Source organism: Syngnathus floridae, chromosome 20 (genome assembly GCF_059516105.1).
Source record: "Syngnathus floridae isolate MCC-2025c chromosome 20, RoL_Sflo_1.0, whole genome shotgun sequence".
Lineage (NCBI taxonomy): Eukaryota > Metazoa > Chordata > Actinopteri > Syngnathiformes > Syngnathidae > Syngnathus > Syngnathus floridae.
In genome coordinates, this window is record NC_142432.1 from 5,185,650 (window position 1) to 5,200,172 (window position 14,523).

At 49.8% G+C, this 14,523-nt stretch overlaps 3 protein-coding genes across 6 annotated transcripts in view; 2 read left to right on the plus strand and 1 right to left on the minus strand.

Annotated features, from left to right (window-relative positions):
- ccl20b (chemokine (C-C motif) ligand 20b) lies at positions 1-1,482 on the plus strand. Its single transcript, XM_088364014.1, has 4 exons — positions 1-160; positions 236-338; positions 1,069-1,143; positions 1,209-1,482. Exons 1-4 carry the CDS (start codon positions 88-90, stop codon positions 1,270-1,272), a joined length of 315 nt encoding a protein of 104 aa, XP_088220140.1. The 5' UTR covers positions 1-87; the 3' UTR covers positions 1,273-1,482.
- On the minus strand, positions 551-14,266 carry tlr22 (toll-like receptor 22). 3 transcript variants are annotated; one of them, XM_088364005.1, is made up of 5 exons: positions 13,952-14,266; positions 5,239-8,813; positions 2,344-5,112; positions 2,150-2,267; positions 551-2,054 (listed from the first exon to the last, which is right to left on the minus strand). In XM_088364005.1, the coding sequence occupies exons 3-5, from the start codon at positions 4,829-4,831 to the stop codon at positions 1,799-1,801; spliced, it is 2,862 nt and encodes a 953-aa protein (XP_088220131.1). In that variant the 5' UTR covers positions 4,832-5,112; positions 5,239-8,813; positions 13,952-14,266; the 3' UTR covers positions 551-1,798. The 3 variants fall into 3 exon arrangements, with proteins under 3 accessions (XP_088220131.1, XP_088220129.1, XP_088220130.1); XM_088364003.1 differs by adding an exon at positions 12,288-12,415 and having other exon boundaries at positions 2,344-8,813; XM_088364004.1 differs by lacking the exon at positions 13,952-14,266 and having other exon boundaries at positions 2,344-8,828.
- cnksr2a (connector enhancer of kinase suppressor of Ras 2a) overlaps positions 6,467-14,523 on the plus strand; it is an 18,701-nt gene continuing 10,644 nt past the window's right edge. For both annotated transcript variants that reach the window (XM_088364000.1, XM_088363999.1), the window contains exons 1-14: positions 6,467-6,579; positions 9,041-9,204; positions 9,268-9,470; positions 9,614-9,701; positions 9,769-9,810; positions 10,079-10,198; positions 10,274-10,333; positions 10,442-10,510; positions 10,676-10,822; positions 11,126-11,238; positions 11,313-11,455; positions 11,578-11,667; positions 12,554-12,774; positions 13,154-13,205. In XM_088364000.1, the coding sequence (XP_088220126.1) occupies positions 6,516-6,579; positions 9,041-9,204; positions 9,268-9,470; positions 9,614-9,701; positions 9,769-9,810; positions 10,079-10,198; positions 10,274-10,333; positions 10,442-10,510; positions 10,676-10,822; positions 11,126-11,238; positions 11,313-11,455; positions 11,578-11,667; positions 12,554-12,774; positions 13,154-13,205 (1,576 nt within the window). In that variant the 5' untranslated portion in view covers positions 6,467-6,515. The remainder of the gene's footprint in view (positions 6,580-9,040; positions 9,205-9,267; positions 9,471-9,613; positions 9,702-9,768; positions 9,811-10,078; positions 10,199-10,273; positions 10,334-10,441; positions 10,511-10,675; positions 10,823-11,125; positions 11,239-11,312; positions 11,456-11,577; positions 11,668-12,553; positions 12,775-13,153; positions 13,206-14,523) is intronic.

A 14,523-nucleotide genomic window follows, 5' to 3' on the forward strand; every position in this document is an offset into this window, starting at 1 on the left:
CCAGACGGCAGTCTACATAAAATCAAGACGGCTGCTTTCTCCGACACATTGGAAACGAACACCCTCAAGGCAACAACACAAACCAGCATGCGAGGCCACGCCATCTTTCTCCTCAGCGGGCTGCTCATCCTCACCAGCTTCATGGCCGGCACGCATTCGGGTAAGACACCGCCTTCTTCTATTTCTGCCGAAATCCCAGATGATGTTTAAAACCACTTTTACCCTGTTTTTGCAGCCAGTTGCTGTTTGAAGTACATCAGGGGGCAGTTGCCATGCCAACGGGTGTCAGGTTACACCTACCAGTCCATGGGAAAGTCCTGCGATATCAACGCTGTCATGTGAGTTACCTTGACAAATGAGAACACTCACATTCAATAGATTTTGGTGACTATTGTCCATCTCAAGTTCTCAAGAGTCTGTCAAACACGACTTCCTTTTTTTTTTTTGGGCTGAGTGAACCTGAAAAACGGTTTTAAATCGTACCATTTCGGTTCAAAGGTCCCATTCTCACATTCCTTCACCCAGATAACATCATTTATCAAAGTTTGGACAATGTTTGGTGAATTTTTATGTGAGAGCAATAAAAAAAATTATACAAGGTTGATCAAAAGGAATAAACAACAACCACAAGTAAATCAAAGAATGGAGTAAAAAGTATGAGGTGCAACAAATTCCCTTTTTGAGGTTTACAAATGATTCCAAAGGTGCCGCGCAGAATTGACGTCATTTCATTTGGGGAAGTGGCAGGCGGGCGCTTGGGAGTGCAGATGACTTTAGTTGCGTCATCTAGTTTTTGTTCACTGGTGTCTTGACTCACTCATTGGCAGTGAGTCAACACAAAGACAAAACGGGCCTCTTACGGAGACAAATGACATTGTCGTGGAATAAGTGGACCACGCATTATGCAAACAAGCTGACAAGAAACTTTGATGTGAGTTCAAAGTGAAATAAATATTGGCCTGCTGAAGCAGTTTTAAGAAATTTACTCGTACGTCAGCGGGTTAACCATCAGCTAGCTGACACTCCTCCAGGCTGCTCATTAACACGCTGGTTCTTCCGGTTTTGCAGCCTTCACCTCCCCGGAAGGTTTTTGTGCGCCAATCCCGCCTTGAGCTGGACCCAACGAGTGATGCGCTGCATCGAGTGAGTAGGACGCGCGTGATTTTCTCAGAGTCGTTTCTGCGTCTGACTGAGGTTTTCCGTTTTAGTGAGCGTAGGAGGAAGAACACAGGGGCCCTTCAGGAAACCGCCAAAACCACCACAGCGGCATGAAGTTGGACTTGTTGCTTTTGGTTGGAGATTCAACTGGACTTGACTGCTTTTGATGTGAAGACATATGTAAGCTCTGTTTTGTAAACATCTAAGAGTAGCTATCTCACATCTTCTCGTTTGAGAATTGAACGATTTGCTTTTCAAATGTCTTTGGCATTGTGCAATTTTGGTTGTCTGCTTATTTATTAAAGAAGCTTTTTTTGTACCACACACGTCCGTGTTGTTCCATTCCTCAGTCGCTGCAATGACGTAATAAAATCTTGCTGCTCCGATGAGCTAATGCCACCTCGCTGGCAAACTTTGGGAACACTATTACACTGCCCCATTACAAAATAATAATGATCAAACAAAACATTTCACAGTTATAACATTACACCCATAAGCACCATTTTTCTTGATTTAGCAACACAGCAATAAATCTGTAAGCTCAATTTCAAACGAGGACTGGTCAGTCTGATTTTGCGAGCAAATGAAACATCATCCGTGCAATCAAAATCAAGCTCTTGAATTTGTGTGAATCCAGCCTTCACCTCATTCCGTCTGTCTGTCCGTTTGTCACGGTGAGCAGTAGCAGTTCCCCGCCGGGATCGTCTCTGGAGTGCAGAGCCTGCCGGAGCTTCTCCCAGAAGAGGTCGGTGCACTGGGCTGCCCGAGGCCAACTCAGGAAGGTCTGCTTTTTCACCAGCTTCCTCATGCGGTAGTAAGGAGACAGCTCCCAGATGGGAATGTCCTCCAGGAAGATCAGGATGAGAACATCCTTGTGCTCATCAAACAGGCGGAAGCTGTCGGGACACAGTTAATCAGAGTGCCATTGACGTGTCGTGGTCATTAGCAGAAGTAGCAAAAACGCTGAGTCACAAAAACTTGTTCCTCTTACCCGGCCACCTGAATCTCTCTGGAGCACCACTCGCTCTGCAAGTATTTGCGACTGATTATGCAGATGGATTTCCTGCTGGCATAGATGGCGTTGGTGATGTTCTCCATGATGGGCTTCCCTGAAGAGTAAATAAAATGAGGACAACGGCGACATCCTTTGGAGTACGGGTGAAACTGCAATGAATGCAACCCTACCTGGCTCAAAGTCTCTGTGGTGCAGGCACAACTTCCAGCCTTGCTCCTCCTCAAGTTTGGGCACCAGCACCCTGAATACCCAGTCCTCGTCGCCGGCATTGTAAGAGACGAAGGCGTCGTAGAGCAACTCGGGCTGTCTGTCGCGGAATTTCCGCTCGTGCAGCAAGGCCAGGAAGAGGTGATAGGCGTAGGCCAGGTACCACCGCAGGAAGTGATAGCTAAAGGACGACAACTGAAACAAGAGTATGGCCACGGTGGTGGAGATGAAGTAGATGAACTCTACATCCACCGAGCAGGATCGGATGTCGAGGTCCAGCAGCTTCATGCCTTTAAGGTTCGGGGGGTAGTTGCATACAAAGTTGTAGGCGTCAAAGACTTGGGTTTGACTTTTGTTCAACCACACCAGGAACTGGGAGTTGTCGCAATCGCATAGAAAACTGTTCCCCTGAAGGTCCAAATACACCAGGGAAGGAAGGGCGTCAATCTGTCCCTTGGTGATGACCGAATACTGGTTCTTTCGTGCTTGGAGGAACTCGAGTTTGGTAAGGTTGGCCTCCTTCAGGAAATCGAGCGACCGGAGAGCGGTTCTTGAAATGTAGAGGCTGCGCAGGTTCCGGATGGGCTCAAACAAGCTAGGGGAGATATCGATTAACTCATTTGCGCTGATGTCAAGCTTCTGAAGCTCAGGTGTGTGCTTGAACGTGTCTTGGTGCAAGGAAGCGAGGAGGACGTTTCTCGTGTCGAAAATCTGAAGGTTGGTCAAACCCTGCAGAAAGTTGCGGGGCAGTTGGGACCTGCCTCTGCTATGTTGGCCCGCCATGGCCAAGGACTCCAGGCGAGAAAGCCCAGAGAACGGCGCCGCCGGCAACGGCAAACTGCTCTTGTACTTGATGCGATTGTCCAACAGATATAACCGTCTTAAATTGGTCAGATCATTGAAAACGCCCGCGGTTATCTGTTGGATCTCGTTGGATTGCAGCAAAAGGTCGGTGAGCATCGTCAGGCCCACGAAAGAGCCGTTCTCAAGCTTTGTCAGTCGATTTTTCTGCAACGATAATTTCTGGAGCGATCGCAAGCCTTCAAATGCTCCCATTTCGATAACCTTGATTGTATTATTATCTAGTTTCAGCTGTCTAAGATTCGGTAAGTATCTTTTAAATGCACTGGCCAGTTGAGTGATTCGATTGGTCTGCAATTTGAGGACCTCAAGCTTGGCCAGACCTTTGAAGACGCACTGGTGGAGGGTCGATATGCCGTTCTGATAAAGGCCGAGGATTCGGAGATTGCCGAGATCGGCGAAGTCTTCGCAAGTGAGCGTGCTGATGTTATTGAAGCTCAGGTCCAGTTCTAGAAGTCTGGACAGATTCCTAACGGCGGGCGGGACTGAGGAGAGACTGTTCTGACTGAGAGTCAACCTCTTCAGATCTTTTAGGGCTCCAAAGGAGCCGTTGAGAACGTCTTTCATACAATTGTCGGCCAAATCCAACTCGGTGACGTTGGAGCAGAGCCGAAGCAGACCGCCATCAAGCAGCCGAAGCTTGTTGCGTCTGAGTTGCAACTGAGTCAGTGTCGGGATGGTGCAGGACACGTCCAGCAGCTGCCTGAGGTTGGATTTCATGGCGTTCATCCGTAGAGTGCTCAGCGAGAAGTTGACGCTCTGGAAAAGCACCCCGGCGTCCTTCTGCGTCAAGTGAAGCCCGCCGATATCGAGCGAGGTCAGCCGTCCGAGAAGAGGCCCTCGGCCAATCTCCCACGACAACTTGTGCGTTCTCGGAGAACCCCCCAAGTTCAGCCAAGTCAGGTTTTGGAAAACGTTGGCGCTGACGGCAAAGACGTCGATACGGTTCTGAGACAGATCGAGGTACGCGAAGCCCACGGTGTTGTTGGTCAGTTGCCAGGACTGGAAAATGGTGACGTCGATTTTTTTGAGGATGAGATACTTCAGATTGGGTAGATGCTGTATTGCGTAGTGGACCTGAGTCAAGCGCCGCAGTTTGTTGAATGACAAGTCCAAGACTGTCAAGTTTGTCAGGGGCTTGAAGGAGGAAGGGGCCACAGTTCTTATGACGTTGCTCGTTAGTCTCAGCTCGCTCAGGTTGCTCAAACCCTCAAACACATCTCCTAGATGTGCCAGACGGTTATTATTCAGATTTAACTTTTGCAGCAAGCGCAGGTTGGCAAAGGTGCCTTTTTCGATCTGTGAAACGTTATTGCGCTTCAGGTCTAACTGCGTCAGGAGCGTGTAATTGAGGAAATCACCTGCTCGGAGCTTGGAGATTTTATTCCCGGCCAAGTCAAAGGTTTTGATCCATGCCGGGATGTCGCGGGGGACGGCTCGTAGCTTGCTGCTCGAGCAGATGGCGTTGTCGTAGCTTATTTTACAGTCCTTCAGTACGTATCCGGCGCAACAGTTGGCGCTCAGAGAGAAAACGAAACAAAAGCTCAACCACGAGAACCGTCCACTTCTGGGGTCATTACCATCATCCATCGTCCGAGAAGTCGCTCTAGCTCGTTGTTCCAAAAGTATAAATTAGGTCCATTCAGAACGGGACATATTTGAAGAACAATATGAAAAGTAACCTTCAAAATCAAGAAGAGAAGGACGCCACGGATGGAGGCTCATCAAGGCTCTTCCACACTTTCCGAGCAGCTCGTAAAGCAGTCTGTGCCACAAATGTCAAAGTTGTGTTTCTAAGTGTGGGAATCCTGTTCTTCACTGTCACGTGCGAGGAAGTGAGAGCGTGTGGTCTCTTCAATGGCTCACAAGGGCTGAGAAAGTTTCGTGCGGAATATCCAGGGTTGCACAGTCAGAACGAAAGGAGGAAGTTGCTCTCTGTTATGTTAGGTTTCATACCAAATGGAAATAAAAGCGGAACTGCATACGATTTTACTCACAATCACGGCTCTCAGATTAATTTGAGTCAAAGTGTGCCACGCCTTGATTGAGATTCACCACCAACACCATAGGACACTTTGGCCTGCTCTCAACCAATGGCGGTCTTCCATCAGCAAATTCTCCACAGTAAAAAAAAAAAGACTTCAAAAAAGGTTTCTATAAAAAACTTCCAAAGTCAGTCGGTCAGCTTTGACAAAAAAAGTAATGACGATTCAATCAAAGAAGAGATAACGCGTGACATCCCGATAACATTTTCAAAATAAAGCATGGTATTTCAGAATAATGAAATAAAGAGTTACGCAAACTGTGAGGAAAAGGCCTCGAAGGTTCACAATCCATTTCCACTTGTTTGTAAAGATTCAAAGGATCGAGTCTTTGATGCGAATGAGGAAGGAGAAAAGAGAAGCGACAACCTGCAGGACGTGACGTCATCGCAGTCCCTTGAGACGACTGATCAAGACTCTCATTAAAACTGAAAATTATGTTTGATTGGAAGAGCACGCTTTTGCTAAAGTCGGTTGGGGAGTGTCATTTAGACAAAAGTAGTGTTTGCGGCGTTTTCAGGCTTTTTTGGTAGGGTAAGCATAAGGGGGGGGGCAGTCGCTGTTGCTCATTGCTGCTATTCTTGATGCAGTCATCATCATGATGCGGCAAGCATGAAAGGGGACGTTGCAAATACCTTCATGGGAGTTCCCCATGGAGAAAGTGCAAGTGGGAGGGGGGGGGAGCGGGAGTTGCGACTCGCCTCTGCACCCTGGAGGGAGAACGAGGAGGAGGTCAGCTGAGGATTCGTTATGGTTCCCACACAAGGCAGCTGAAGGTGGTGTTTCCCTCCCTCGCACAGCGAAGACCTCTGGAGGATGACATCTTCCCTCCGCCCGATCTGCCTCGCTACGTTGCCTCACAGTCATCATGTGCGTGAGCGAGGAACCACCCACCAGGCGCGTGCGCAGCCAAAAAGAGAGAGAGAATGCGTGTGACTTCTCGATGCCGCTCTCGCGCACACACCTCCGCACACACGCACGCGCCTCATCTCGCCGTCTCCCGTTGCCAGGAGAGGAGCCACGACGCGGGCGCGCACAGCAGCTCAGGAATGTAGCCCGGCATCGGCAGACGGCCGCAGCCTGACGCCACGCGCGCCGCTGCGCTAACGGGAGCAGAGCGGACTAGAGGAGGGGAGTTACCTGGTGGAGGGGGAAACAGGAGGTGCACGATTTTTTTTCCTTTTGGGAGGGGGGGGGAGACAGGACGGGGGTGAAGGCGCAAAGTTGACCCAATGGCGCTGGTGATGGAGCCGGTCAGCAAGTGGACGGCCAGCCAGGTGGTGGACTGGATGAAAGGTACATTGAGAATCGCCGCTCGTTTAGCCTTCGCAACATCGGCTAGCGCACCTTTTGGGAGATTCTCACTCGTGCCGATTACAATGGTAATATTTGAAGTATAGAGGGTCCGCAGATCATGTGGAGGGGTCCAGATGCGCATGTCGTGTCAGAAGGCAACGTCAGCTGTCGTTCATTTGCGCACATCGTTCAAAGCTTCGTGTGCAAAGTCTGTTCCGTACATGTGCGCTAAGCATCGCGGCCGATGTTACTTCAGCAACACGAGTCACGACCCATGGCGCCAATATCGGTCTCGCACAGTCCCGCTATATCACGACGTAGCTTAAAGCAATATCAAGCCGTGATGAAGCAGTGAATGGCAGAAGGCCAGACTTTTTTTTTTTTTTGCTAGCGGCTTTTTTGAGAGAACAAAGCTTCCTCGACTCTCATTTCACAGTAGATGACAGCTTGCGACCGTGCATAATTCAGCCACCGTCAGCCGCAGGCACGCTGGCACCACAAAACTGTCTTCGAGTCGACCTGTTGCTGAAAAGAACACGGAATTTGGAGAGCCGACTGAACGAACGCAACAAAAGGAGACTCCTAAATCCACAACGTCAGGCATGTTAGCCAAGCGCTATGAATCAAGCTAGTGAATCAAAAAGTTGCAGTCGTAAAGTAAATCACTCGATTGTGATATTAAACTTGAAGAGTGCAAAAAAGGCTTCTAAATTCCTTTCTCTTATTTTTCATATCGGAGCGGAGTCAGACAGGACTTGTTTGATGATGTGTGCACTCTTTTAAATGATACTTGCTCCATTACTGGCAAAGGCTACGGCTTGTTTAGCAAACAGCAGACCTCCATGTCGAACTAATAACAGAGCCAAGACGTCGAATATTGATGGCTAAAAATCAGGTCAAGGATGCCTCACTCGGTGACGTGCAAGCAGTCATCGTGAGGGACATTGCCACTTTGTTCCGCGAGGGACCCGCTTGCTCATGTGCATATGGTGTGTGTGTGTGTGTGTGTGTGTGCTCGGCATGTGGGCGTATGGCGAGTTGTTGGTCTCCGAGCGTCTGTGCTCAACAGCTGACGAGAGCAACGGCTGCCCGAACCCAACAGAACAGAAGGCCACCGGCGGGGCGTGCATACAACGCGCTCCAGAACACGCGTGTGCCGTGCCTTCTTCTGCTATTTGATCCATGTCGGGCCTCTTGGGTGTGTCTGCAACACGGGGGGACGGGAGACACTATGTGTGTTTTTTGTGTGACGATTGTGTCAAGAGCACAAAAGGCGCAATTTTGTGCTGTATGGAAGTGTTGCATCAGCTGACGAGTCGCTAATGGGTTTAGCAACTTGTCAAAAACTCTCGATACCGTCCTGCTGCGCTTGCAGCTTTGCCCCCTATTAAACTTTCATATCACAAGGTGGTACTGTCCACCTTTTAAACGTTCAAGGAGTTGCTGCGCGTGTGCGTGCACGCGTGTGGGAGTTTGGCTGGCCTGCTCTTGTGCAAAGTGTGCATCCGTGGGAGTGGAGTGCGTGAGTCAGATCTGAATCATGCATTTTTTCCGTGGCGCATGCTCACCGTGTTCCGTAGGCAAATATGAAATCTCCCACCTTTGCCTTAAGTCCTGCAAAAGGCTGGCCATGCAGGTGGGCTGGCCGAATGGTGGCCATCTTGAAACTGTACATGCTGTACAAGTGTGCATTTTTATTGGATAATTTGTCTGGTGTTCAGCGGGACACTTTTAAACACTCTAGGGAACTGCCTGTAAATAAGACTTTTTTTTTTATGGTCTCGATATATTGCGGCTGTGCCTGCAACCCGATGAATGAGGAAGGATTTGTATTTTCATTTAGGATGGAGTTGTCCATGGGGACGCAAGAGTGTGTGTGTGTGTGTGTGTGTGTGTGTGTGTGTGTGTGTGTGTGTGTGTGAGGGGGGCTGCAATTTAACAGCCGCTTGAAGAACTTCCTTACTCATTCTTTCCTCCCTTGTGTTTGCATGTGGCTTGGAGGGCTTGTGACTGATGAGTGAGTTATGGAGCTGGGGCTTGGAGCAGCAGGGGAAATCAATGCTCGTGCCTTCACTGAAGGACCGCGTGTGCGTACGTGAACGAGTGTGTGTGGGTACTTGCCCTCCAACAGGCGTGTTTATTCGTAGGTCAGAGGATGGATATATTCGTCGTTTCGGCAGGCGGGCGCAGAAGCTCCGTGGGCACGTTTTCTTCGCCAGAGAGCACAAATGCACCTGAAATCACATAAGACACCACGTTGGCAAGTGCTCCAACAAAAAGCTGCTTGACCTTTGTTGTTTTGGACCAACTTTTCACAACCTTTAAGTTTGGTAACAAGTCCGCAAGCAACAGATTCAACACAAACGGTGCAGTGGCACACGTAGACAGACAATATATAAATAACCAGATGCGTGGGTTCTTTCTCCTCTACGTAGAAGAGCTAATATTAGCAACGTTGCAGGCTTGGATGACTGCCTGCAGCAGTACGTGTGCATGTTTGAACATGGCGGCGTGTGCGGCGAGAGGCTGCTGAGGATCAGCCACGCCGAACTGGAGGACCTGGGAGTGTCCCGCATCGGACACCAGGAGCTCATACTGGAGGCCGTCGACCTGCTCTGTGCGCTGGTAAGGTGTCCGATGATTTATGACAGAAGAATACAACACGGGTCACCTTGGCGTATCACGCAGAACTCTGGCCTGGAGACGGAGAGCGTTAGGACGCTGGCGCACAAGCTGGGCGCCTCGGCCAAAAACCTGCAGAACTTCATTTCGGGCCGCCGTCGCGGCAGCCAATCGGAGAGCAGGACGTCGCGACGGCTCCCTAACGACCTGCTGACCTCTGTGGTTGACCTGATCGCCGCCGCCAAGAGCCTGCTGGCCTGGCTGGACAGGTGAGAGCGAGATCTTATAGGCGGCTACCAAGCTTTACCGGTGGGCGCCATTTACATCGTTTGGGCTATTTGCTTAGAAGTCGTCAGACTGCCCCCCCAATCGGACGTCCCGTCAACCATGAGCTTCTTTCGTTTCTCTGCAGGTCTCCATTCGCCGCGGTGGCCGACTACTCGGTAACGCGAAATAACGTCATCCAGCTCTGTCTGGAGCTCACCACCATCGTGCAGCAGGTTCGTAAACGTGCGGATGAGCTGAGCTGAGAAGACGTGGTTGACGCTGCGATTGTGTGCCCCTCAGGACTGTACGGTGTTTGAGACGGAGAATAAAATCCTGCACGTGGTGAGTCGGCCTTCACATTCGAGTCAGCGCTGACAATGCCGGTTCAGAAAAATCTCTCGCTTGAGCGCCTTGTTCTCATCTTATCGGCACGTATTTTCCAAATAGGGATGATGTCATCCATCTGGCGTTCATATTTAATACACCTGCGTATGTTCAACTGCTTTTGGGTCTCGAGCTATTCCAACAGCTCGGAGCTTTGCCGAGCTTGCTTAAGTCGCCGACTGAAGGTCCTCTAAAGTGTTCTCACCTCTCGTTCGGTCCGCTCCAGTGCAAGACTCTGTCCGAGGTGTGCGAGCACATCGTGCGCGTGTCGTCGGACCCGCCTGCGTCTCAGTCGGCCCATCTGGAGCTGGTCCGCCTCGCCAACGTCAAAGCCTCCGAAGGCCTGGTAAACATGCCGCTTCGATCGAGCGGGGGCAAATGACGAATTGCTCTATTCCAAAAGCAATGTGTTCGCCACCAGGGGATGTACATCAAGTCAACCTACGACGGGCTCCATGTCATCACGGGGACCACGGAAGGGGTGAGAAGCGGCACTCAAACGGACGAATAACTCGTTTCCAGGCTGACGTCATATCGGGTTGCGATCAATACGCTTGCCGTGCACTCAAGCGTTTCCCGTTTGTTCTAGTCTCCAGCTGACCGCTGCAAGAAGATCCACGCGGGGGATGAAGTCATTCAAGTTAATCACCAGACCGTGGTGGGTTTGCACACGTGCGCATTTTAACATCTGGAGGTGAACATAAAATCATTTCACAAGGGGCAGGTTACGTAAGAAAGCTCTCGAGCTAGCCTGCCACCTCCGCCTGCAATCATCACGACTGGCAAGACTGCCTGACGCCCAGCCGCCCGCATCTCTCTGCAGGTGGGCTGGCAGCTGCGCAACCTGGTGGGCTCGCTGCGGGCCGACAAGGGCTCGGTGTCGCTAACGCTGAAGAAGCGGCCGCAGAGCACGCTGGGCTCCGCCCCGGCGCTGCTCAAAAACATGCGCTGGAAGCCACTGGCCCTACAGGTGGGTCGCTACCTATTATAGACTTGATGAAAATGAAAAAAACCCGCTGACCCACTTTGGTGCCTCGCGGGCCTCGGCTTAAGTGTGTAATTAGGACAGAGCGCCGGTTTTGTTTGCCCAACGAATCAGACCAGAGGGAACGGGTTACACTGATAAGCCGCCATCCGTTTCAATTATAGACATAGAGGCGGTTTTGCCTGAACCGTGTGTAACTTTTCTGGAAATGTCCGTGAAAAACGGTCATCTTGCCTTTTCGGAACTTGTTGATCAATTTTCAACGGCTCCGTATTTCCCATTTTCCAGCCGACCGGAAGCCCGGGCAGCGGCTCAGCCACACCATCGGGGACCCCCACCAAGACCTCCGCCCTCCGGGAACTTTACATTCCGCCTCCGCCCGCGGAGCCTTACGCGCCCAGGTCTGCCGAGGAAGACTTTAGGTAACGGCAACGTTCGATCATTCAAAAACCTCTGTGTGTTTCCTTTAACTCAGAGACGAGACGGTCGCCTCGGACGAGGCATCTCGCGGCCACAGCAGCGCGGCCAAACGATCAGATTCGCCCAACTCCTTCCTGGATCAAGAATCCCGGCGGCGAGAAGAGGACGAGCCGCTTTACTGCACCGCGCCGACATACGGTACGCGCTTATCAATCGGATCGCTGCGGCGGCGCCTTCGTTCTCATTCTCCCGAATCGAGCCACTGGACAGAAACGATGGGCAGAGTGAGGCTCTCACTTGCCACTTGTGGCCGCTTGCAGGCAGGCTCAGGCCCATTTCCATGCCTGCAGAGTGCAACTGGGGGGGCGACTATGAAGACCCCGCCGAATTTCACCGAGAAAGCCGCAGAGGTGAGTCGGTGTTAGCGCACCGGCCTGTCATAGGCTCCCGTCACAAGACACGATTCGAAGATCAGCGGATGTAGCAAACCGTTTGGCACTTAACATTCTTCTTCATCAACCAGAATCCAACCCTCTATTGCCACTGACGCATATATTCGTCAAGTATGGTTGGTCGTGACGCTCGTGAGGGGGAGACACGCCAACGCCTCGCACTTGAGCAGAGTACGTTCATGTGTACTACGTAGAACAAAGATTTTGCATCACGGTACCTGTTCACAGGCGCTGTTATAGATCTGAGAAAAAAAATCTAGATTTGGCCATGAAAAGCCAGCAAATATTAGCATTAAAGTCAGCATCCGCGCTAGTTTTCTCTGCTACTTGGGCAGAAACCGCGAGCTTTGGTGAAATCAACCAGTTGGAGATCAGTACACCTTCATGTTCTCTAATTCCCTGTGTGATTTGCGTAAGCCACAAGAGGGTGAGAGGACAGGAGATGGCGCAAAAAAAAAAAGAAAAAAAAAAATCAAAGACAGGCTGGCTGCCGGCTGCATGGATAAAAATATTATCCGTCCTAGCAGACAGAAAACTAAAGAGGAAAGGAGGGGAAGAAAAAGACGATTCTTCCTGACCTCCACACGAATCACTCGCACTGTTGCCACGACAACGCCGACAGCTCTTGTCGCTTCTCTTGGCCGCTCGCTCGTTGCCTAGCAACCAGGCCACGGCAGGTATCCCGGCGGTAGCCTTGGACGAGAACCTGCAAACATACACGCGTCATCATTTGGCCCATTTTCCACACGAGCGTCATTCCGTCCATTTGGGACCAAGAAGAGCCTCCTCAAAATAAACCAAGTGCCCCCGAAAGGCGCTGCAATGGTTCTTCCCGTTTCCACAGAGGCATCGCTGCTGCGTTACGTGGGCCTGACGGGTGGCGGGGCGCGAGAGCGGACCGCGCCCGACGTCTACGCCTGCCACACGGCCCGTCCGGGCAAGCGGAGCGATGACACGGCCGGGCGCGCCAAGCGGCGGAGCCACCACAGTCAGAGTCCCTCCCACTACATTCTCCAAGCCAATCAGAGAGAGTCGCCACCCAGAGACCCCGCCTCCATTTACCATGCAAGTCCTTATACCACTTTTTTTCAGACTGACACCACTATTGAGTACTCTCCAGTATCGATACCATTGGTATTTATCATACAAAAAATCTAATTAGCATAATGACAGATAATGTCGCATAGCAGCAGTGTAGCACCAACTATTGGCAAGACAGACTTTCAAGGTCAGACTTTTTTGAAGTATCAGTGATCGATCTCGCCATTTGAGACTTGATACCTTGAAATAAGGCCGGTATCATCTTCTCCTCTGGATTCCTTGATATCTACCACATTTACTAGCCAAGCTGCTTTGGAACCAGAAAGGTCGGCGAGACGTTCAACAGCCTGACAGCCTGTTTAACCCTCTCAGTCTCTCCCTTTTTCTTCTGTTTCTCTGACAGACGTATCAACAGGCCTCCTCGCTGCATAAAAAGACACGCAGGAAGAATAAAGGTAAGCCAGGAAGCGAGCTGTTGGCTTTTTTCATCTTCCGTCAAGCAACCACTTTGCCGCTTTCGTCTCACATGAATTAAAAGGAGTGGAGTGAAACATGGAGCGAGCATTTGTCATTCTCTGCTGACGTTAACGCAGCCGTCACCGGCGCTCGATGAGCAACCCTGCCAGCGAGTTGACGTTTGGCAGCGGACGCCTGCGTCGGGATGCCTGTCACTCCCTAATAACCAAATGACACACCAAAAATCTTTCACAGCTTCCCAACAGACGTGAGATATAAATGTGTAAATCAAACGCAAGCAAATGATGGCAAAACATTGCCAATTTAACGACAGTTTGGCACCAATAAAGGAGATAACCAAATCAGCATTTCCCAATCTTAATTAACCCAAAGCACATATTTTACTAATTCTTCCCCCTGTCACTATATATCTCTAGCATGCAAAGATAAACGCAAATGCAATACTGTTACAGTGAAATTGGGTGATTTTTTTTTTTGAAGGTCTCGCACATCACATTGGTTGGCAATCACTGTATGGAATGAATACACCTCTGAATGTGTCAATTATATCGTTGCAAATGCACAAGATCTGATACCCACTTCCTCACGCCAACAGAATGTGTCACGTGCAGCCAACAATATACAGAAAGAACTACATTACACATTATACTGCACGAATTAGTGCTATTCATTACATGACAAAAGCAACAACAAGAAGGCTTACATAAAAATACATCAAACTCACCACAACTGTAGAATACAGCTCATTTTTCGTTTTCCACCTTTACTCCTGTGGAGTTATTTGTGAGTCCTTTTGTTGTGTAATATATATACTCAGACGTCCTTGTAAAAAAAGGCCGACAAAAAAAAGGAATTAATACTGGGGAAAACCGAGAAGAAACACGTACGAGAACTAAGCTATGGATTAGCTAATGGTTAGCTGACAAAAGGCTGACGAATAAAGGAATTAATACTGGGGAAGGGGGAAAAAAAGAGAACCAATTTACGAAAACTAAGCTAGCGATTAGCTAATGGTTAGCTGCACTCGATAAAGTGTCCAACTGTCCAATCAAAGGACAGGGAAGTAGTGACGTCACCGAACACCTGTTCTCCCGCCCCATCTTGATATGCTCAAATTTGATTGGCTAAAATTACTGCCATTAGTAGACCCTATATAAAAAACGAAAAAATAGTAGTGAGTAATAATGATGGAAACGATAATCCCGAATTTTAGCTTGTGTTTGAAAAACATGAAAACATTCTAACGCATATTTGATACAATTAAATCGTGAGTTTCAAGGAATTAGTTATTTTAAA